The following is a 24147-nucleotide window of genomic DNA, read 5'->3' on the forward strand; positions in this document are numbered from 1 at the left end:
CGTCCATACCGCGCCAAGCCGCCTCGTCGCCGGAGATGGACGGATCCTGGAGGCCCCGTCACGGATCCGGCCTCCCTCCGTACCCTGATGTCCGTGCCTGCCCCTCTGCTCCTCCCGTCGTCGCCCCTGCCCGACCGCCTCATCACCGATGGCCCGCGCCTCGTCGTCCACCTCTCCGACCCACCACGGCCTCCCCCGAGCTCAAGGACCTCCCCTGCCACTCGATGTGAGGCTCCCACTCGATCCCCCTATTCTCCCTTTCCGATTCTCCGTCGCGTTTCTCTGTCGCCGAAGTTCGCCGCACCACCGCGTCGAGAGCTCGCTGGGCGCTCGTGCTCACCACCACCGGCCGCGCCCACGCATGCCCGCGCCGGGGCGCGCCCCCTAGTCGTGGCCTCACACGCGCGTCCCGCCGCGCCCGACATCTCCGAGCACCGCTGCACGCCATCGCTATCGCCGTGGTAGTCCAGCCCCCGCTCGAACCTAGGCCGTCGTTGCACGCGCGCTGCTCCTCCGGTTCGAACGAGCCGCTCTGCAGTCCAAAGGGTCGCCGGAGGCCATATTCCGACCACCGCCGCCGCGTCGGGCCTCGTCGCCGGCGCGTGCGCTGTTTAAACCGGCCGGTTGGGCCACTCCCTATGGGTCCCGGCGCTAACCACGGTGGTTAGGCCTAAGCTAACCTCCCTAATCCACCCATGTGACAGTGACCTATGGGCCCACTTAATTAATTAAAGTAACTAACTAATTTAGTTAAGCTAACAGGGAATGACAAGTGGGCCCCTAGCTATTTAACCAAATTAATTAAACTTGTTTTATGTATAACAGTCACTGACAATGGGACCTATTGGTTAGATTTGACTAGTCAATAGTCAAATTGTTGACTGCTGACTGGGCTGCTGACTCAGCCCCCCTGGCCCCACCAGTAAGCCTCTGCCGACTGGGCAGTTGACCCAGTCAACTGGGCCCCCTTGTCAGCCACACATGCACATCTCTGGGTACACTTCTGTGTACCCATAGCTTTTAGAGTTTAATTTATATTCGAATTAATTTAATTCCAGGAATTTTAGAAAATGTTTAAAAACTTTGAAAAATCATATAAAATAATCTATAAGTCGGATGAAAATACTCTCTACATGAAAGTTTCTCAGAACGACGAGACGAATCCGACTATGCAGTCCGTTCGTCCTCCACATGTCCCAAGCATAGCGAACATGCAACTTTTCCCTTCGGTCCGTCTGTCCGAAAACGCGAAACACCGGGAATACTTTCCCGGATGTTCCCCCCTTTGCCGGTATCACCTACTGCCGCGTTAGGGAACACCTAGCACCGCTCATTGTCATGTCATGCATTGTCATGCTTATGTTTGCATTATATTTATTGTTTCTTCCCCCTCTTCTCTCGTTAGACACCGAGACCGACACCTCTGCTACCCAGTACGACTACGGTGTTGACGACCCCTCCTTCTTGCCAGAGCAACCAGGCAAGCCCCCCCCTTGATCACCAGATATCGCCTATTCCTTCTCTCTACTATTTGCATTAGAGTAGTGTAGCATCTTACTGCTTTCGGTTAATCCTATTCTGCTACATAGCCTGTCACTGTTGCTACAGTTGTTACCCTTACCTGCAATCCTAAATGCTTAGTATAGGATTCTAGTATTCCATCAGTGGCCCTACATTCTTGTCTGTCTGCCATGCTATACTACCGGGCCGTGATCACTCGGGAGGTGATCACGGGTATATACTTGTATACATAATATATGATACATGTGGTGACTAAAGTAGGGTCGGCTCATAGAGTACCCGCAAGTGATTCCGATGTGGGGGCTGAAAGGACAGGTGGTTCCATCCCGGTAGTGGTGGGCCTGGGTTCCCGACGGCCCCCGACTGTTACTCTGTGGGGGAGCGACAGGGCAGGTTGAGACCACCTAGGTGAGAGGTGGGCCTGGCCCCTGGTCGGCGTCCGCGGATACATCAAGTAACACGCTTAATGAGATCTTGGTATTTGATCTGAGTCTGGCTACGAGCCTATATGCACTAGCCAACTACGCGGGAACAGTTATGGGCACTCGACGTCATGGTATCAGCCGAAGCTCTTTTGACGTCAGCGACGGAGCGGCGCGCGCCGGATTGGAACGTAATCCTGCGCTTGTATTAAGGGGGCCAGGTCTGCTTCTGGCCGCCCTCGCAACGTGCAGGAGTGCAATGGGCGATGGGCCCAGACCCCTGCGTTCTTAGAATTTAGACCGGCGTGCTGACATCTCTGTTGAGTCTAGGTGGGGCTGCGACGTGTTGATCTTCCGAGGTCGGGCATGACCCAGGAAAGTGTGTCTGGCCAGAGGGATCAAGCGTGTTGGCAATGTGGTGCACCCCTGCAGGGAAGTTTATCTATTCGAATAGTCGTGTCCCTCGGTAAAAGGACGACCCGGAGTTGTAACTTTACCTTATGACAACTAGAACCGGATACTTAATAAAACACACCCTTTCAAGTGCCAGATACAACCCGGTGATCGCTCTCTCACAGGACGACGAGGAGAGGATCGCCGGGTAGGATTATGCTATGTGATGATACTTGGTGAACTTACCATCTACTCTCTTCTACATGCTACAAGATGGAGGCTGCCAGAAGTGTAGTCTTCGACAGGACTAGTTATCCCGCTTTTATTCTGGCATTCTGCAGTTCAGTCCATCGATATTGCCCCTTTACACAGATACCCATGCATATGTAGTGTAGATCCTTTCTTGCGAGTACTTTGGATGAGTACTCACGGTTGCTTTGCTCCCTCTTTCCCCCCTTTTCCTCTTCTTCTCGGACGTCGCAACCAGATGTTGGATCCCAGGAGCCAGACGCCACCGTCGATGATGACCCCTACTACACCGAGGGTGCCTACTACTACGTGCAGGCTGCCGACGATGACCAGGAGTAGTTTAGGAGGATCCTAGGTAGGAGGCCTACGCCTCTTTCGATCTGTATCCCAATTTGTGCTAGCCATCTTATGGAAACTTGTTTAACTTATGTCTGTACTCAGATATTGTTGCTTCCGCTGACTCGTCTACGATCGAGCACTTGTATTCGAGCCCACGAGGCCCCTGGCTTTTATTATGATGCTTGTATGACTTATTTTATTTTAGAGTTGTGTTGTGATATCTTCCCGTGAGTCCCTGATCTTGATCATACACGTTTGTGTGTATGATTGAATCGGGGGCGTCACAAGTTGGTATCAGAGCCAACTGCCTGTAGGAATCCCCCTTCCGCACTCCTTGGCCGAAGTCGAGTCTATACATTACAAAACTTTTACTAACATGGTTGTGTGTCTTACGGGCCCACGTCGCCATTGGGTGGTATTAGGATCTTTTATTCCTCGCCTATACTTTGGGACTCTAATCTCTCTTCTATTTGGGTTAAATGAATTTTGCCAACTCTAACATTAGGATGTCGTGATCACTTCCACCCAAAGAGCCCCTTATCACAGATGATCGCCTGCTGCACCAGAAGATTCCGAAGATACCCTCTCATGTTCTCTCGAGACTTTGTGCTCGTCGTTTTTGCAATTCCCTATCACCGATATATCCCTATGGATAAATACATACACTCGTCGTCCATACCTTCACTCCAAGATGCTCTTGATATTACTAGATACCACGGAATATTTTTCAATATCTCGAGAATCCTTTTTGCCTACTGCTAGCTCTTTTCAGCATGAATACACCTGCAAATAATTCCTCACACTTATCGAGGATTCGTTCATCCCCAGTTGATCGTGTGTTTCACAAAATTCTTTGAAATGCTATTCGAACGTCTGAATATCCTCAACAGCTTATTGCTCTTGAAATTCTTGCTTGCTTGCTTTATGGTTAATCCCATAAGTATAGTAATCTTATTGGCATCTTTTGCCACTATCATTTTGAGTCCATTGATTCAATAAGTTGCGAATGCTTGCAATCCTTAACCAGATTCTAGAATTCAACCTTCCGGCTCAGACGTCATTTTAAACATGAGCTGGATCTCGACCAATCAAATCGCCATTGATTGTACCCCTAAGCCTACTCAACTTATCCATCCTTAATCAGAGCATTTTCTTCTAATCCCTTGAATTGGAAATCATAATTCCTTTGCATCTGAGCTTTGGTTTAGTCAGTTGTTTCTACAATTCAATGCCTTTGCATTGTTTCTTCCACTGGTTGTGTGCCAATGCTCACATCAGCTCCGTTATGGACCGTCACATCCTTTGTTGAGTTTTCATCCGACAATGTCCTTTCTATACAAAAACCTTGAGAAGTTCTTTCCCTGATACATAATGCCATTGGTAAATCCTATTCTCTGATATGGCCAACGATGCTCTACTTTCGAGCTTGAGTTATTTACTTCTGAACTTTGTAGTATATGTTCCTAACATACCCGATGGGTTGAACCTATCCCTTCCTTAATCTGAGTGAACCCGAAAGTTTTTCAAGGTTCATACTCCTCTGGTAATTCACCAGGTAGGTCTTCACACTCAAATCATTTTTAATAGAGCAGTGAATGAAAGGTTATGCATTGAAGAAGTGGGAGTCGACCTTGAACTTTGTGTTCATGCCCATGGACACGATGTAGATCTTATCATTAAAGCTTCTCTTAAATCGATTATTCCCTTGGTATAAGTTCATCTTATATTTGGGATCTGGTCTTTTGCAACCGTGGTTCCATCCATATTGATATTCTTTGATTCCTTTTCTCGGACATGTTAAATTACTCGTCTTCTACAGATCATTTCACCTGTCCAACCTCTATTCTGCGAGTATTACCCTATGGTATCTCGATAATATCACTGAACCAGATTGCTTGTTATGGGTCTCATTGATTCCAATTTTTCCTGGGTCTGAGTTGTTAAGTCACTCGGGGACACCCATAACTAAATCTAGTCTGCACCGCGATTAAACAACTCTTAGTAATCTTCAATTCTTCATTGCTTACGAGTTTAATAATCCTTCAAGTCATTACTAGCCTGATTGACTATATCATTATTGTGCTAATTTTTAACTGTGCTATCTGGTCCTTCTTCCCGGAGCACAATTTTCGACAATGAGTTGAGCTTATGTTGATTTTCCTCATTATATCATTTCGCCTTGGACAGTAAGCTTGATTTCGAGTTTGTGTCGTATATGTGGTTCCAATAATCTTTCGCTGCATCAGTCATGTTGCTTGATGCAGTCGTTGTTTGATTGCTTCTTCGTGGAGCCTTTCGACAAAATTTGTCGTGATCATCATCAACATTTTGACTCCTTCCGGGTTATTAATCGAATTCTTGATGATAAGTACCATCCTCGTACCTTGGTAATTTGAGTTACCATCGACAACATCCTTACCTTCCTTTCATCACAAACTTGTTCATGTTATGGATGAAACTTGCTATCCAGCTTGTATTAGTATCCACCTTGGAGTGTTACTATCTTTTATGTCAAGAATGTTGTTAGAATTTTACCACCTCTTAAGAAATTCTTGATATAGTAATACTTATCGCCGTCTCCATTCATTTCTTGGTCTCCGTGTTGTTTCTAACCGGAATACCGACAAATGGACTGTGAGGTCTAAAATTCAAAACTTCTAGCAACCCTATTTCTTGTAAGTTAATGAATGATAGTTTCATTCTTTGTGTATTGGTTATTGAATCACCATTCTAAACATTGATCATGCTACCTAAGCCCATATTATGGGTGCACCTTTCAACCAATGTTTAATTGTGTATGTTTTCCTCGAGCATACATCATTATACCATTTGATCTGGCAAATGTTATCTCCTTGTTCACATAATTGTGGAAATCCATCTTTTGTTAATCTCGATGAATTGTCGCTGAGTCCATCAGCCTCCTCCTCATCGTCTCCTTGGTTTAATGATGAACTCTTGATTCGGAACTCGCTTCCATAGTTCATTTCTCGATAATCTTACGATGTCTTCTCGTCAATTTGTGTCGCATCTTTTCTTCTCAGGCATCCTGAGTCTGAGGTGTCGTGACACCAATCAGATTTGAAACTTGGTCAGATATGATGGTTGGAACATTTTCCAAGAGTCATATTGCTATAGTACCTTTTAAGGTAATGTGATATCATGCCTAGCACACCTGGTCGGAGGACCTATTGCTATAGTATCCTTTTACAAGGTTAGTCATTCGTCCATGAGGAAATTGTAAGACTTATTATATAAGTCGTTCCTGATGGATCCTTTGTGTATCCAAAGTCTAATCTTTACCCAATGACCATGTCAATGCTATCTCGAAGCATGTCTGTGGTACTCCGATTTTCAATAAGAACATTTGAAGCACAATGCTAAATTTTCTTTATCATTTATCCTAACACCGTTGTATGGGTAATATCATGAGATTCCTCCCCCCTTACCTAAATGGTTTTTCTACTTTCTATCCTGTCATGGATATCATGCTCCGCTTGTCCTTGGGAAGGATATACCCTCGAAATTTGTGTGTATGCACATTTTCCTTTCCATTGTTCTATTTAAACCTGATAATCACTTTTCCTTTCCATTGGTTTGTTTAAACCTTCTTGTGATCTATATTATACAAGCAGTAACATTTCCCTGCTTATGTAAACACCTCATTGTACCACTCTGTCAGTAAGACCCTGTTACTTTTGTTGATGACATTCCGGTAACCACCGATGGACGAGAACTTTGCCTATTGGTCTGCCTCGTTTCAACGAGCAGGAAAATAGTTCTCTTCGTCCCTCACCCTTGGTACTGACGTTGTTGCCGACATAACTGACATGCTACCCTCTGACATGCCTTGCTATCATGAGCGTGTAAGATGTCATCGCTCCTCCTACTTTTAACCCACATGGTGGACCCATAACCCATAGTTCCACAGGATCGAAACCTGACTCTCTTGTACCCCTTGTTCCCAAGGTTGTTCCTCGCGCGTGGCCTTGTATGTAATTCATGAGCCACCTTCCGAGAGATCATCAATTCTGGTATCAGACACAATACTTATTCCCATTGCTTTGAACCCCTTTCACGCCCTGTTTCAGGCATCGAACGATTGCCTGCCCACTCGAAACTTCCCATGATACCTCCTTACTTTGCTCTCGATATTTTCTTAAGTTTCAATTCGAGAGTTACTTCCGCCACCTTCCTCGATGTTATGGACCAGATAGTCGACCTTGCAGAGGTCTGTTCTCCCGGAATGCCCACCCTTTATTCCTTCGTAAGTACGATGGAGTTCCCGAAGAAAGGATGACAACTTCATCATGATGACCTGAAGCAGAGAAATAAAGACATCAATGTATTGATCGGCCTCTTCGAGAAGAGCAAGCCAGAATGAGAAGACCCGCTAGATTCGTTGCCAAACCTTCCCCCTTTCACTACCTCTTAAATCTCGGGATGAGATTTCTTGCAGTGGAGGAGAATTCTGACGCCCGGATAATTAGGCTACAGTAATCCCGTTAATGATGCCATGTCACCACGGTTACAGTTGTTAATCTCGCTTTAGTTCAAAACCGATTCAAATTCAAATTTGAATTTAAGTCAAACAATAAAAGTTTCAAACATTAAAACTTAAATGCTTTAAATGTGTCAAATAATTCATTAGTAATAATGGTGGAGAAACCACATTTTTAAAACATGTTTAAATGCTCAAAAGTAATTAACACAGTGGCTTAGGCGATTAAATAAATGCTTTTATAATTGATAAAACATTAAACTATTTTATTTGGAAGTCAAACTTTTTACGACAGAGGCTTAAGTTACAACACTAATTTAGGTGCTAATTATATGGTTTAATAGAGTTAAAATAAAATCAAAATTAAAAGAAAACAGAATAGAAAAAACAAAACAAAAGATAAAGAAAGAAGAAGAAGAAGCAAACCCCCGCCACTGGGCCAACAGGCCAAGCTCGCTGCCCACCAGGCTGGCCCAGCCTAGGGCCTACCTAACCCCCCACTCCCTCGTAACCCTAACTGCACACCCCCACTACCCACTCCTCCCGATCGGTCCACTCCCCTCAGCTCGAACCCCAACTCCCTCTCGACCCCCACGCTCGCCGCCACCCATAGGAGGAGACCTCGCGCGCGAACCTGCCATGCCTCGCGTCCGAGCTCTTCCTTGCCCTTCGCCACCACCTCAGGCCGCTCCGGTCGCGCCGTCGGCAAGCCCTAATCGCCGCCTCCGCCTCGTTGTCCTTGCAACACCGCCGTGCTGGAGCTCCTGCCATGGTCGCCGCCTGGTTCTCCGCGTCCATACCGCGCTAAGCCGCCTCGTCGCCGGAGATGGATGGATCCCGGAGGCCCCGTCGCGGATCCGGCCTACCTCCGTCCCCTGATGTCCGAGCCTGCCCCTCTGCTCCTCCCGTCGTCGCCCCTGCCCGACCGCCTCATCACCGACGGTCCGCGCCTCATCGTCCACCTCTCCGACCCGCCACGGCCTCCCCCGGGCTCACGGACCTCCCCTGCCGCTCGATGTGAGGCTCCCACTCGATCCCCTTGTTCCCCCTTTCTGATTCTCCGTCGCGTTTCTCCGTCGCCGAAGTTCGCCGCACCACCGCGTCAAGAGCTCGCTGGGCGCTCGTGCTCACCACCACCGGCCGCGCACATGCATGCCCGCGCCGGGGCGCACCCCCTGGCCGTGGCCATCGCACGCGCGTCCCGCCGCGCCCGACATCTCCGAGCACCGCTGCACGCCGTCGCTATCGCCGTTGTAGTCCACCCCCCCCCCCCCGCTCGAACCTAGGCCGTCGTTGCACACGCGCTGCTCCTCCAGTTCAAACGAGCCGCTCCGCAGTCCAAAGGGTCGCCGGAGGCCATATTCCGACCACCGCCGCCGCGTCGGGCCTCGTCGCCGTCGCGTGCGCTGTTTAAACCGGCCGGTTGGGCCACTCCCTGTGGGTCTCGGCGCTAACCACGGTGGTTAGGCCTAAGCTAACCTCCCTAATCCACCCATGTGACACTGACCTATGGGCCCACTTAATTAATTAAAGTAACTAACTAATTTAGTTATGCTAACAGGGAATGACAAGTGGGCCCCTAGCTATTTAACCAGATTAATTAAACCTGTTTTATGTATAACAGTCACTGAAAATGGGACCTATTGGTTAGATTTGACTAGTCAACAGTCAAATTGTTGACTGCTGACTGGGCTGCTGACTCAGCCCCCCTGGCCCCACCAGTAAGCCTCTGCCGACTGGGCAGTTGACCCAGTCAACTGGGCCCCCTTGTCAGCCACACATGCATATCTCTGGGTACACTTCTGTGTACCCATAGCTTTTAGTGTTTAATTTATTTTTGAATTAATTTAATTCTAGGAATTTTAGAAAATGTTTAAAAACTTTGAAAAATCATATAAAATAATCTATAAGTCGGATGAAAATACTTTGTATATGAAAGTTGCTCAGAACGATGAGACGAATCCGACTATGAAGTCCGTTCATCCGCCACACGCCCCTAGCATAGCAAACATGCAACTTTCCCTTTCGGTCCGTCTGTGCGAAAACGCGAAACACCGGGAATACTTTCCCGGATGTTCCCCCCTTTGCCAGTATCACCTACTGCCGCGTTAGGGCACACCTAGCACCGCTCATTGTCATGTCATGCATTGTCATGCTTATGTTTGCATTATATTTATTGTTTCTTCCCCCTCTTCTCTCGTTAGAGACCGAGACCGACGCCGCTGCTACCCAGTACGACTACGGTGTTGACGACCCCTCCTTCTTGCTAGAGCAACCAGGCAAGCCCCTCCCCCCTTGATCACCAGATATCGCATATTCCTTTTCTCTACTGCTTGCATTAGAGTAGTGTAGCATGTTACTGCTTTTGGTTAATCCTATTCTGCTGCATAGCCTGTCATTGTTGCTACAGTTGTTACCCTTATCTGCAATCCTAAATGCTTAGTATAGGATGCTTGTATTCCTTCAGTGGCCCTACATTCTTGTCCGTCTGCCATGCTATACTATCAGGCCGTGATCACTCTGGAGGTGATCACGTATATATACTTGTATACATAATATATGATACATGTGGTGACTAAAGTCGGCTTGGCTCGTAGAGTACCCGCAAGTGATTCCGATGTGGGGGCTGAAAGGACAGGTGGTTCCATTCCGGTAGTGGTGGTCCTGGGTTCCCGACGGCCTCAACTGTTACTTTGTGGTGGAGTGACATGGCAGGTTGAGACCACCTAGGTGAGAGGTGGGCCTGGCCCCTGGTCGTCGTCCGCGGATACATCAATTAACACGCTTAACGAGATCTTGGTATTTGATCTGAGTCTGGCTACGAGCCTATACGCACTAACCAACTACGCAGGAACAGTTATGGGCACTCGACGTCGTGGTATCAGCCGAAGCTCTTTTCATGTAAGCGACGGAGCGGCGCACGCCGGATTGTACCGTAAGCCTGTGCTTGTATTAAGGGGGCTAGGTCTGCTTCCGGCCGCCCTCGCAACGTGCAGGAGTGTAATGGGCGATGGGCCCAGACCCCTGCGCGCTTAGGATTAGACCGGCTTGCTGACCTCTCTGTTGAGTCTAAGTGGGGCTGCGACGTGTTGATCTTCCGAGGTCGAGCATGACCCAGGAAAGTGTGTCCGGCCAGAGGGAATAAGCGTGTTGGGCAATGTGGTGCACCCCTGCAGGGAAGTTTATCTATTCGAATAGCCGTGTCCCTTGGTAAAAGGACGACCCGGAGTTGTACCTTGACCTTATGACAACTAGAACCGGATATTTAATAAAACACACCCTTTCAAGTGCCAGATACACCCCGGTGATCGCTCTCTCACAGGACGACGTGGAGAGGATCGCCGGGTAGGATTATGCTATGCGATGATACTTGGTCAAGATAGAGGCTGGCAGAAGCGTAGTCTTCGACAGGACTAGTTATCCCCCTCTTATTCTGGCATTATGCAGTTCAGTCCATCGATATTGCCCCTTTACACAGATACCCATGCATATGTATTGTAGATCCTTGCTTGCGAGTACTTTGGATGAGTACTCACGGTTGCTTTGCCCTCTCTTTTCCCCTTTTCCTCTTCTTCTCGGACGTCACAGCCAGATGTTGGAGCCCAGGAGCAAGACACCACCGTCGACGACGACCCCTACTACACCGAGGGTGCCTACTACTACGTGCAAGCTGCCGACGACGACCAGGAGTAGTTTAGGAGGATCCCAGGCAGGAGGCCTGCGCCTCTTTCGATCTGTATCCCAGTTTGTGCTAGCCATTTTATGGCAACTTGTTTAACTTATGTCTGTACTCAGATATTGTTGCTTCCGTTGACTCGTCTATGATCGAACACTTGTATTCGAGCCCTAGAGGCCCCTGGCTTGTATTATGATGCTTGTATGACTTATTTTATTTTAGAGTTGTGTTGTGATTTCTTCCCGTGAGTCCCTGATCTTGATCGTACACGTTTGCATGTATGATTAGTGTACGATTGGATCGGGGGCATCACATATGCCTAGATTACCCCAATATCACCACGGGAATCCGCAAGTTGATTACTAAAACATATATCAAGTGACTCAGTAGAATACCCATTGTCACCATGGGTATCCACATGCAAGACATACATCAAGTGATCTCAAACCCGAAATATTCAATTCGATAACAATGAAACCTCAAAGAGTAAGACTCAATTTATCACAACAAGATAGAGAGGGAAGAACACCATATGATCCAACTATATTAACAAAGCTCATGGTACATTAAGATCGTGCCCTATCAAGATCATGAGAGAGAGAGAGATCAAACACATAACTACTAGTACATACTCTCAGCCCCGGGGTGAACTACTCACACATCACCATGAGAACCGAGGAGAAGTTGGTGGTGATGGTGATGGAGGAGATGTCCCTGGCGGCGTCTCGTTGCCACCGGAGGAGAGGGATAATGGGCCCCTCCTCCTTCTTCTTCCTTAGCCCTTCGGGGAGAGAGGGAGCTATCCCCTAGATTGGATCTCTCTGTTGTCTTCTGTTTTTCGCGACTCTTTTCAAAGCCCTTCGCCGTTTCTTGTGTTTCTGGAGATCCGTAACTCCGTCTGGGCTGCAATTTTGAGGGGATTTTTATCCGGAAATTATCTTTCTTGCGATGAAAGAAGGTCTCCAACCGACCTACAAGGTGTCCAGAAGACATATGGATGCGCCCTGTTGCCTTGTGGGGCCCTCAGGCACCGTCTTGCGTTGATTCTTTCTCCCAAAAATCACATATATTCCATAAAAAAATCATAAATTTTCATCATGTTTGGACTTCGTTTGATATGTTTTTTCTGCGAAACAAAAAACATGCAAAAAACAAGAACTGACATTGGGCACTGGATTAATATGTTAGTCCATAAAAACAATATAAAAGTGCACCAAAACTATATAAAAATATTGTAAACATGGCATGAATACTTCATTAGTTATGGATACATTGGAGGTGTATCACATGTTTACCGTATCGAAGGAAAGATACGAAGTAGGATTACGGCACTATACTCCACTCTTCCCTGTGAGTGGATGGACGCCACAAGACTAGAATATTATCTCTGCTGCATGATTGTATTATAAGCTAGCCATGAGCTAAGCTGGTTTGCATTGTAAAGCACTGGATCGAGGATGTAATACTATGACATGTGATGTATTCATGGATTTCATTGACGACTGTGCGTGTTAGCTATTGATCCAGGGATCAACATAGAAAGCGCAGAGATTCGGGGCCCCTCTCAGGACTAGGTCGTGATAGAAGCTTTGGATGATTTAACACTATCAAAAATACTTGATTGTTTAATACTCTAAAGCTTTCACGGTTTATCGCTTCCTATAACATTTCTCAATCTTTCATATCATTGTCATTTATTATTATGGATATGTTATTTACGCAAGAAACCACTCCTTGTAATAATAAATGCTAGCAATATGAGATATTGTGAATAAATACGGGAAGATGTCACAACCATTTATGAAAATATTAGTATTTTTGATACAATATAATCTTGCAAATCTTTATAATAAATGAATACATATATATATATAATACGTTATGCAATGGCTCCAACCAATTTTCATGAGAGAATAATGAAAGAACATGAAGAGAGTGGCGATAAAACCAGAAATGTGCATTGTTCATCATAGATTTTGTTTTACCCTGTGTTTTGCCCCAAGATGCTTGGCTGGAAGCCTTTTTATGGGATGGTTCAAAGTTACATTTTGCTAAAAAGTTTCATATAATAAAATTGTATTTAAAAAATTCAATAGTTTACCACTAGACGCCCATCAACGGCAGGGTCGTCAATAGAAATTTGTGGCCTCGGTCTAAAATACAACTTGGGGCTCTAATATTAAAAATTTCATACAAAAATATGTTGAATTGCATGTGTTATGTCTCACTTTCTTTAGAATTCAATCATTGGACAACCATACAAAATTAGGGACGAAGGGTGCGAGCCTGCAAGGGACCTTGGTCATTAACTCATGTGTAGGGGCCCTATACAAATGCAAGTCAGGTCAACGTTGGGTACAAGTAAAAAGTGCACCGTGCTCCGATGCTCGACTGCATGTCGATGACGATCGATTGCGCCTGGCATTTGGCAGGTGTTAGATTGTTAAGGTTGATCAGCAAATCGCAAATGCATGTGACTAATTGAGATTCTATGGTTCAACCCATCATAGAGTTGTCAGTATGGCAGATCGCACAGACATGAGAGCATGATGTGGATAAAGCGCGCAGGCATGTAGATCCAGGTTCCTTGGGGCAACGCGTGGGGTAACTCGCAGATGAACAAATGAGGAAAAGTGCATAATGTATGTGTTGTTTGGGCAAAGGCCAAGAGAATGGGAACGAGAGGTGGCGTGGTTGTGAGCCGTCCCGTAAAAATCCTACTGGAAAACATGTTGTGTGCCTGTTATGGGCTTTGTGGCCTAATTCAGTTCTTTAAGGAGTTTACAGGGCGGCCTCTAGTGAGTTGTGCGCCTTGGGTTGTTGCCCTCCGTTCGGCCTGCCCCAAGTTGAGATGGACATTTTTCCTGGTTTTCTCATGGACCGGGAACTGATTTCTCAGGTTTTTCGAGGCACCACGATTTTGAGGCCCAGTGCAATCGCACCACTCGCACATGGCTGTCGACGAGCCCGATCAACGATTGCGACATTTATTTCTTGACCATATTTTAGATTGTTATTGTTGATGTTTATATTTCTTCTTCTCAGAGTATAATGCTATTTGCTATATATTTTGTCCTATGTAAAACAATTAATTATTATCAAGTTTATAAAAAATACCAATAGCTGTAATATTATATCAATCCATAGAGCTTCTATGAAATACGGTATTCATTTATTATTATAAATAATAATCTATTTTCATGTACTTGGTGAAACTTTAAAAGGTTTCCTATATAGATCTTATATTTTTTTTGGAAAAGAGTGGAGCGTATGATTTGCGATCAATCAAGCCACACATATACCGACGGTCTAAAATGTTTTGAGGGGATTATTGATTTTTTTGTTTTAAGGGTAAATTTGTAATAATTCATGGGTATTTATGAAGAGGAGATCCATAATTTACATACAATTAAAATCTTCCAAATCTTGTCCACCAAAAATAAATGCAATTGTGCTATAAAAAATGGCTTCCAGCCGAGTTTGTTGAGGGAAGACAGCGGGAGAAGAAGGGAAGAGGGCGAGAAAAGCCGAAAAATAAAACCTCCCCTCCCCTCCCCCTGTTCGTCGTTCTTCTCGGTTCGATCCACTCCAGCAGCCCCAAATCCCGGCCCGATTCCTCCCCAAATCCAATCGACTCCCTGCCGAAATCCACCCTCCCACTGATCGCCGCAAGCTCCCGGACACGGAGCAAGCAATTTCGCGCCGCAAGAACTGCTCGCCGTCCGTGGACAAAAGCCCTCGCCCGACTCTCCCAACCTCTTTTCTGTTCGTCCTGACCATCGTCTTACGCGCCTCGCCGCCATCGCCGTCGCAGTTCTTCCTCGTCTCGTCTCGACATCCGCGTTCCTGCTATCTGCACCCCGTCCGCAGCCTTTGGGTTTCGAGGTATGACCTTGTTTTCGTGAAGCGATTAATCAATTCCCGCCGCTCACCTTCACAGCTTCTAACACCTGGCTCACCATTTAGATCCGCCCTTGATGGCGGGGGAGGAGGCCGCGGAGGGAAGCGGGAACAGGAGGCGGATGGATCTAAACCTGTACCTGGGCCTCCCTCCATTGCCGCGGCCTCCAGGTCGGCTGGGCGTAGCTATGGATCGCCCGCCGCCGCCCAACTCGGCCATTCCGGTTCCGGAATCTCCAAGAACAGATGAGCCTGCAGTATTACCGGCACCAGAGGAGATGCCGCCACTGCCCGTTGTATACTCGCCGTCCAATGCGCTCTCCACGCCGGAGCTATCGCTGATAGATCCGATGCTCTTTGATTGGCTTGATGGCCTCAGTACGGACAGTGAAGAGGCTCTTGATGCTGGTGAACCGGCTGTGGTGCGCGACACGCCCTCACATGATGCCAATGTATCACCACCGCCGCCAGCGCCATTGTCTCTTCCTGGGCTGGAAGGGGTTCGCCTTGAGTGGGTGGAAAGGCTTTCTCACCCTATTCTGGTGGCTCCTGCAGCCGGAGCAGAGATGGTGAGCACGAGGGTGATGAGTCAATCTATGGGGGCTGCGAATGCAATTGAAGACATGACGCCTGAGCTCCGCCTGCAGAGGTTGATCCAGGTGAGTGAACAACACCGCATTGTGCGGCCAGGGTCAGTGAACCGCAACCAGCGGGCGACCAGCCCAGAAGCAGAAAGACTGGCGCAAGCCATCCAGCGGTCTCACAGCTCTCTAGACGCATCAAGGCGGCAGAAGCTCGATGGTGATGGCAAGATGACAGGAACAGGTGCCGTCAAGAAGGACGGGAACTGTGGGTGCAACTCCAGTTTCGAGTGCAATATCTGCCTTGAAGCGGCTAAAGAGCCCGTGGTTACACCGTGCGGCCACCTCTTCTGCTGGCCATGCTTGTACCAGTGGCTCCATGGACATTCAGCCCACTCTGAGTGCCCTGTCTGCAAGGGAGAGGTGCTCGAAGTAAATGTCACACCAATATATGGAAGAGGAGGCGGTGAATGGGACGCCTCCAGCAATGATGTTCCTCCCAGACCACGCGCAAACAGGAGTGAGAGCTTGAGGCAGCAACTGCAAATGCCAGACCCAAGAGGCATTGCAAGCATGGTGAGACGGTTGATAGAAAACCAGGATATAGTGAGAGGCCAGGCAGCTCCACCTGCAGGCGGGGTTGAGGTGACTGTACTTCCCGCAGCCCGGTCAAGGGCTAGGGTACGGAGACAGCAAAGACACAGTCTTGTTTCACCCTCCCCAATAATGCTGCGTGCAAGCAACGCGGCCCCTGAGAGTGGCAATCAGGTCCGATTGCCGTCTTCTAATTCTGTTAATGCTGCACCCGCAGTTACTCAGCAGTCGTCATCCATGGAGCAGGCATCGACTTCTAGCACCCTGGCTGTTATAGTGGGACAGGCAGCCCAAAGTAGGAGATCCAGACCTTCGGAGTCCACAACCACAAGAAGAACAAGGAGGAGGCAGCAGCAGTAGGTAAAAGTGGTGCTGCCATTTTCTCCAATAAAACATATATAGATCATACTTTGTCTGTACCATGTCATGATGTCAAGCTCCAAAAACATAGTCAAGATTATAAGGTAGGAATGTATATGCTATTGCTTTGCTCATGTATACCTTTTTCATGGAAAAGGAATTATTAGCATGTATGTGGGGATAAATTTCCCTGATATTGCATCTGTTTGTTTTTCAGTGAATTGTTAATTGTTATCTCTGTACTGTGTATGCCTAAATTTGAAGATAGTTAATTTCCTCAGCTAATAGTTTTTGTACCGTCAAGACTGATGAATGTAGCAATAAATGCACCATTCTTTTCTATTTTAAGGTTTCCTCTTGTCTTAATGACTTGATCTAGTGTCCAGAAAGATTGGCATCCAGATCTTGAATAAATCTTTTTGTTTTTATCATGATCTGAAATGATAGTCCAATGTAATTTGCAGTATATTAGTATAAGTCACTGCGAAAAAAGATGAAGATATTTTTCCTTTAAGCTCCTGCAGAACATGAAGAGTTCTTCTGGATTTGCCACCGCAGCCAGCTGTTTTGACATTGTATAAAGTGGATATTACACAAATAGGTTGTCAATGGTTGGAAATGCAGCAGTACTCTACTTCTGTCCCAAACAAGCAACTAGCTGTCCAGTTTTAGTCGAACATCTCGTGGGGCATTGTCTGCCCCTGCATATCAAGAACCAGTCTCCCTCTGAGAAAAAAAAAGAACGAGAAGATGACCAAATTTGTTTGAACGGATGAACATTTGCTATTTACATTTCAGGATTGTCATCTGATTACACCGAACAACAGGAAACACTAGAGTATATCACAGATATTTCGCGAGGTCCAAAAGTATCACCATTGGCAGTTCTGGAGATCAAGATGGTTGGATGGGTCAGCGTCAAAAGAGTTTAGGGCAACTCCAACGGGGCGACCCATTTCGTCCGTTGGTGTCCGTTTGGGTCGGCGCCGACATAAAAGTCGGCCCAACGGTGTTCGTTTGGGTCGGCGCGGACACAAAAGTCGGCCCAACGCGCTGACCCAAACGGACGCGCGTCCGCTTTTCGTCCACGGGCGACCCATTCCTGGCCTATTTTTGAGCCGGATTTGCGTCGGCGCGGACACGAGACGGACGCGCACGCGCTCGCCTTCTCCTTCCCCCGGGCCTGCTGGTCGGTGGCACATTGGCCTCCCCCCATCCAACAGCAACCCTCGCCCGCCTCCTTCGTCGCCGATGCCGCCGTCCATTCTTTCCGATGACTCTGCCAGCTGCCGGCGCCGCAACATCCGCTCAGCAACGTCGCCACCTCCCACGTTGCCTGCCACCGCCGTCTTGCCGCCGGGGAACCGACTGCTTCCCCCCCCCCCCCCCCCGACACAGTCGCGACCAAGAAGCCGCCTCGCCGCCCCGGCCAGATCCTCACTGGCACGCTCGTCGGACGCCGGCCTGCTTGTCGGACGCCGGCAGGGCAGCTAGCTGGTCCATGCGCGTCGCGACTCCCTTCGCCGGCCGTCTCCTTCCTCGACGCCCGCAAGCCGTTCGACCGTGCGTGAAGGTTAAAAAGGGACTCCGCCGACGAGTTCTTTTTTCACAATTTCCTTTGCGACTCCGACGATTCGTCGGCCGATGAGGAGGAGATATTGGTTGCCGTGTTGGTCCATCACCACCTCAATAGCCAGCGGCCGTTGTTCCGGGGCTCCATTCCGGGCCACCTTCCGGCGTTGAATCGCAACCGAGAGAGCGGGCATCTCCTTCTTTGGAAGGACTACTTTGATACAACAAATCCGTTGTTCAAACATCAGAAATTCCGCCGCCGTTTCCGTATGAGTAGGCATCTTTTCAACCCTATTAGAGAGGGGATGGTCAGCTACGATGATTATTTGGAGTGCAAAGAGGATGCCGTTGGAAAGATTGGTTTCTCCTCTTATCAGAAATGCACTGCCGCCATCCGAATGCTTGCATACGGAGTGCCCGGTGATCTCATCGACGAATACGTCCGTATGAGCGAGTCTACATGCCTAGAGTCCCTGTACAAGTTCTACAAGGTTGTTATTGCTGTGTTTGGCCCTGAGTACTTGAGAGAGCCGACTCCTGAAGATACAACCCGTTTGTTGGTGATGAATGCCAGCAGGGGCTTCCCAGGGATGCTTGGCAGCATAGACTGTATGAACTGGGAGTGGAAGAACTGCCCTTCTGCTTGGTAATGGTAGTATAAGGGCCATGTCAGGGCTTGCACTGTCATACTAGAGGCCGTAGCGTCTCAAGATCTCTGGATCTGGCACTCTTTTTTTGACATGGCCGGATCACACAATGATATCAACGTGCTTCAGCGCTCGCCGGTGTTTGCTAGGCTTGCCGAAGGCAACAGCCCACAGGTGAACTTTATTATAAACGACCACAACTACGACAAAGGATACTACCTGAGTGACGGTATCTATCCTCAGTGGACCACTATTGTCAAGACAATCCCCAACCCTGTCGGAGAGAAAAGGAAAAGATTTGCCCAAGAGCAAGAAAGTGCTAGGAAGGATGTCGAGCGTGCCTTTGGTGTTTTGCAATCTTGATGGGGCATCGTTCGGTATCCTGCTAATACCTGAAGCACGCTGAAACTATGGGAGGTGATGATTGCTTGTGTGATCATGCACAATATGATCGTAGAAGATGAGCGCCCGAGACGTTTGTACGATCAAGGGTTTCAGTTTCAGGATGAGAATGTTGTGCCTGAGCATGGAGGAGCGGCAACTCACATCTGAACAGTTCACCCAATTTCATCATGACATGCGTGATTGGGAAACTCACGTGCAACTGCAAAATGATTTGGTTGAGCATATGTGGGCTCATGTTGGCAACCAATAGATGTATCTTCTTTATTCGGCTTGCAAAACTATGTGAGACATTTTTACTTCTATTCGGCTTGTAAAACTATGCTCTTTTATTCGGTTGAAACTATGTTATTTGACTATCTGTTTGAATGCAAAAGCAATGCAAAAATGAGCTATTTGTTAAAATAGGGCGGCTAACTGGCCACGCCAGCACATATGGGTCGACGCGTTGGGTGCACTGCCGAGGCAAATCTAAAACGGGGCGGACGGCCGACCCAAACGGACAAAATCGCTGTCTGTTTGGGTCGGCCCGCTGGAGCTGCTCTTATGGAATTCACCAGCTTCTCAAACCTTGTCCATGTGCAAACCTCTGCAAAAATGCCAGACTGCTCCTGGATATGCACATGATTGCTCATTTTGTGACCAGCACCTGGGAACAACGTAGCAATAGAGAGCTACAAATACTGTTATGGGTAGTACAATATCTTCAGTACATGTAACATGTCTATCTAGTCTCGCCGTAACTGTAAAAATGCTGAGTTTGTAATTTTTCTTGGAAGTGTTTGTCCAGCGACTGGTGTAATTTCCCTTGGACCCTTCTAGTCTAGTTTTAAGTGAAATGCAGATCTCTTGCAATGTTTACAGAAACAAAATCAAAATGGCAATAAAAAAAAACTTTACATTCTATCGAAGACTCGTTGACCTAGCTGATTGTTTTATGCAACTCATACACCAAGGAAACACCAGTTTCGATATTTTGGCCATGCAAGTTTTGGACAACCTGCTTGGATACCAAAGAAGGTGCATTCATCAATTGGATTGTGCACATGTTCATGTACCACTTCCACAGTCAAATGACGATTGAATGCATCGTGTGCAGAAGAAATGGCTCAACTTAGCACTGATGTTTCCTTTTCATCCTAATCCTTCAAAGCCCCAGCAGTTGGTTACTGTATGGACAGTATCATGTCTTGTACTGTTCAATCAGTCTCAGAAGGCTGTGTGTCTCGGCGTCAGGCATTGCATCTCTCAAAATCATCGTCTTTACAAAATCTGGCTCATAAACTTTTGCTTTAACATAAGCTTTTAGAAGGGTATTATACACAAAGGAATTTCTACAGTACTTTGATTCATTCAGTTCTGCAAAAACTTTCTTCGCATTTTCCAAGTCACCAATCTCTGCAAAATTTTCAAGCAATAAATGAGTGGTCTCCAACCATGGTGTTGAACTTTTCACCTTCCTTGTGACAACTTCCTTTTTTCCCATATCCATTGTGTTCACAGCTTGTTTCACAAGACCTGCTTTCAAGCAACCCAATGCCAAGTGACGATACGTAATAGCATTTGGTTGACAACCACTTGCTCTCATTTCTTTGAACACGGCCGCTGCTTTATCCACAAGGCCATGCCTGCAGTAAACTGATAACATGGAATTGAACTGTTCTGTAAGCTTTAGCTTCCTTGTTGATTTGATCTCTCGCCAAATCTCTTCTGCCTGCTCAACACAGCTAACCTTTCCAAATGCTTCAATTGCTAGTGTAAAGCTTTTGGATCGAATATGAGGAAGGCATTGCATGAGCTTCCACGTCATCTTTAGCTCATGTTCCTTTCCAAGGTACCCATACAAGATAAGAAGAATTTCCTGTGTAGACCAGTTAGTACCTGTCATAGAATTCTTGATGGCTTCTATGTATGTCTGGGAAACAGTATATAGCCTTGCTACAGCATGTGAAATTGCTAGAATGCCATAAGTGATCTCATTTGGCTCAATCTTTGCTCTTTTCATATCACTGAACACCCTCGCCACCCCATCAATATTGTGCTCATTGGCCTGTATTTTCAGCAAGATGTTGTAGGTTGAGGTGTGGGGGGTCACTCTACTGGCTTTCATCTGAGCGAGGATTTTGGAGATAGTCTTCCTACGCCCCTCAGAAGAATGGAGGATGATCAAGCGGTTGTATACATACGGCGAAATTGGCAGGGACAGTTCCCTCATCTTCCTCATGTAACCATATGAAAGCTTAATCAAGCCCTGCTCCAAACAAGCCATTACAAGGTTATTGTAGAGCAGCTCATTCCGGAATTCTTGAGGTATACGGAGGAAGAGGCTCTCGGCTTCAGAAATGCCATGAACTTTAGCTGTGAACTCTAGGAGATAGGAGTAATCAAGCTCACTCAGCTTGTAGGGTCTCTCTCTGATCACCCATTCCATGACCTGTAGGGGAACAAACGAAATGGAGTGTTACTGTACTTCCTTATAACAGACTAAAAAACAGTACTAGTAAAAAGGAAAATCCCTCGGATCCTCTGTGCATCTTCACACCGACGAGCGGCATAACAATGGAAGACTCGAGGAGTCCGAGACAGACAAACGAAAAGGGGGTGCACCTGGAGTCCGGTGCGATGGAGGCGGCGGCGTCGGAGGCGGTTGATGGCGTGGAAGATGTGGCCGCGATGCACAGCGCGGCCGGCGGCCATCCACCCCCGAATGGCCGCGCACGCCGACGCCGCCCGCTCCACCCGTTGCGCCAGCGACCCCTCCTGCTCCGACTCATCAGCGGTCTCCACAGGCGCAGGAGGAGGCGCGAGGGGTGCGCTTCCCGAGCTGGTAAAGAACGTGGCGGCGGCGCGGATCGGCGGCCGACGGCACCGCAGCAACACGCGCAATGGCGTTAACATGGTTGCGGCACCTCGTCGAACACCTGGCGCGCACGACTCCGCCTCCGCCTCCCAACAGTCACAGCTGCAGCAGCCAGCAGGGACAGCGTCCGCACTGCTCAGAGCCTCAGAGCACAGATCGAGGTTCCGCGGGGGCCGCTTGCAGGTTCTGTCTGAACCAACCGTGCTTCGTGCTGGGCGTTGCCTCTACTCGCCGTGGGAGGGGCTGCGGCTTCAAGGGCACAGACAAACGCGCCGCTTGGTGTTTGGGGGCTTAAATGATGACTAAAGATGCTCTTAGGATAATTGGAGATTCTACCCTTAATTTGTTAACAAAATCCTACTAACAAAAACCAGTATATCTGCGAACCAACCTGTGGTTGGATGGTTAGAGAGACTGTGTTATCTCCAGCTCACCAGGGCTCAAATCCTGATGCTCGCATTTATTCCTAAAGAAAATGACTCAGTCTTTCGAAGATGCTCATAAGATAGGGTGTGTGTGTGTACGTTCATAGGGGTGAGTGTATGCGTGTGTGTATGAGCGCTTGCGTCAGTACTGTGTTAAAAAAAACTACTATTATATGGATATAAATTTGTAAAACCGGTTGGATTTTTTTCCTTAGTTGACCTTATTGTAGTCTCTCTACGTCTCAGTCAACAGAGAAAATCTCAACTTGGATTAACTACCTGTACGTAGGTCAGTTCACATACTACAAAACTGAGACAAATGAAAAGTTTTTTCTTTCTACAAAAAAATAACAGTATAATTTATTTATTTTTTGGATACAAATATAATGATATCAACTTTGTAGCACGCTGTCCACGACTCCACGTACGGTTGGAGTAATTGTTTGTCAAAGTTCAATCTTGTAAACATGCATGTCTATATGATTATATCAGAACAGAGGGAGTACCACACAAACACTGACAACCATGCAGTGATGTTATTGCGCCAAGGCAATAAAGCTCTTTCGTTTTCTTTGCAATCTCAGCACATTCGAAGGTGTCCAATCTCGAAATATTAGTACACAGGGTCGAAACAGTTCAAGCGCTGAACCATTACATTTTCAAACAAGTGCAATATTTGATCGAATATGTCACCATAGTTCATAGGCCAAGCAAATATCACCATCAGAGATAACACCATATCTCACTCACACTAAATACCCTGTACCAACAAAATGGCCAGAAATAAATAACATCTTCTAAGGTGTTGTTCTTTGGTCATACTATCGTCAAAGCCGGATGTGCCAGATAGTACCACGCTGCAAGTTCTTCACCTGATTGCTGATGCTGGACAGGCTGTGGTGCACGGACAGACTGCAGCGACGAGGGTGGCCCAACGACCAACCAACGACTATTTCTACCCGCTCTGTGTTCGAAACTTAGAAACCTCTGTTCATCTACTATGGCCCTGCCCGGAGGCGCGGCAGGTCTGGAGCACGGCAGCAGGCTGGTGGGGCTGCTCCGCCCTCGACCCAAGCACTTGGCCTGAAGGTGAACGCTCGGAGGTGTATTGGTCCCATATCCTGAATGCCACACCAGCTGAGCATTAGAAAGGAATCAGGTCTATCACCATCCTCATCTCATGGGAGCTATGGCTCGAGCGCAACCACAGAGTGTTCCAGAAGAAGATCGCTGCGCCTCCGGCCATCCTTCAAGCCATCAGACGAGCCCTGGAATCCTGGCGACTGGCGGGAGCGAGATGCATGCTGCACCCCTTTGGGGACCCGACGTGAAATTGTGTCACCCCGCTCTTTAGGGTTTTCTAGGCCCTATCACTCTTCCTTTTCTCTGAGCTTTATTCCTTAAGACCGTGCAAAAGGTGATGTAAATACTGCTCCCTGCCTCATAATATAAAAGGCCAGCAATTGCTGGTAGTTTTTTTTTAAAAAGTAACGTCAACCAAAGTGCGAGAACAATTTGCCGAGGGGTGGCATGCATTTTGAACCTTTTTTCTAACCATACGCTAAGAACACACAGCTGCAAAAGTTTACTAGGCAATAAATTTTCATAAACAAATATGCAATTCGACTTACGACAAACAATTTTGCAACAACAAAAACCGTCTTTGGGAAGTATGTCCTGACATGGGAACTCAGAAGGATTTAAGCGA

The 24147-nt window shown here is 47.3% G+C and overlaps 2 protein-coding genes across 3 annotated transcripts; one reads left to right on the plus strand and one right to left on the minus strand.

Moving 5' to 3' along the window:
* The first annotated feature begins 14586 nt into the window (after nucleotides 1-14586).
* Nucleotides 14587-16836, plus strand: LOC123165676 (uncharacterized). 2 transcript variants are annotated; one of them, XM_044583366.1, is made up of 3 exons: nucleotides 14587-14983; nucleotides 15065-16347; nucleotides 16420-16836. In XM_044583366.1, the coding sequence occupies exons 2-3, from the start codon at nucleotides 15076-15078 to the stop codon at nucleotides 16531-16533; spliced, it is 1386 nt and encodes a 461-aa protein (XP_044439301.1). In that variant the 5' UTR covers nucleotides 14587-14983; nucleotides 15065-15075; the 3' UTR covers nucleotides 16534-16836. The 2 variants fall into 2 exon arrangements, with proteins under 2 accessions (XP_044439301.1, XP_044439300.1); XM_044583365.1 differs by having other exon boundaries at nucleotides 15065-16836.
* A 2886-nt stretch (nucleotides 16837-19722) lies between these two features.
* Nucleotides 19723-22286, minus strand: LOC123165652 (pentatricopeptide repeat-containing protein At1g07590, mitochondrial). The gene is made up of 2 exons (XM_044583344.1): nucleotides 21762-22286; nucleotides 19723-21588 (listed from the first exon to the last, which is right to left on the minus strand). Exons 1-2 carry the CDS (start codon nucleotides 22050-22052, stop codon nucleotides 20338-20340), a joined length of 1542 nt encoding a protein of 513 aa, XP_044439279.1. The 5' UTR covers nucleotides 22053-22286; the 3' UTR covers nucleotides 19723-20337.
* Between the last annotated feature and the right edge of the window lie 1861 nt (nucleotides 22287-24147).

The sequence above is a fragment of the Triticum aestivum genome, chromosome 7D (assembly GCF_018294505.1).
Source record: "Triticum aestivum cultivar Chinese Spring chromosome 7D, IWGSC CS RefSeq v2.1, whole genome shotgun sequence".
In the NCBI taxonomy this organism is placed as follows: domain Eukaryota; kingdom Viridiplantae; phylum Streptophyta; class Magnoliopsida; order Poales; family Poaceae; genus Triticum; species Triticum aestivum.

What these genes read in the sequence shown, in the direction of transcription:
- LOC123165676 (XM_044583365.1), top strand. Translation starts at nt 15,076, where the DNA reads ATGGCGGGGGAGGAGGCCGCGGAGGGAAGCGGGAACAGGAGGCGGATG.
- LOC123165652 (XM_044583344.1), bottom strand. Translation starts at nt 22,052, where the DNA reads ATGTTAACGCCATTGCGCGTGTTGCTGCGGTGCCGTCGGCCGCCGATC. An exon ending in TCCATCGCACCGGACTCCAG is followed by an intron (nt 21,589 to 21,761) that starts GTGCACCCCCTT and finishes GTTCCCCTACAG; the next exon opens with GTCATGGAATGGGTGATCAG.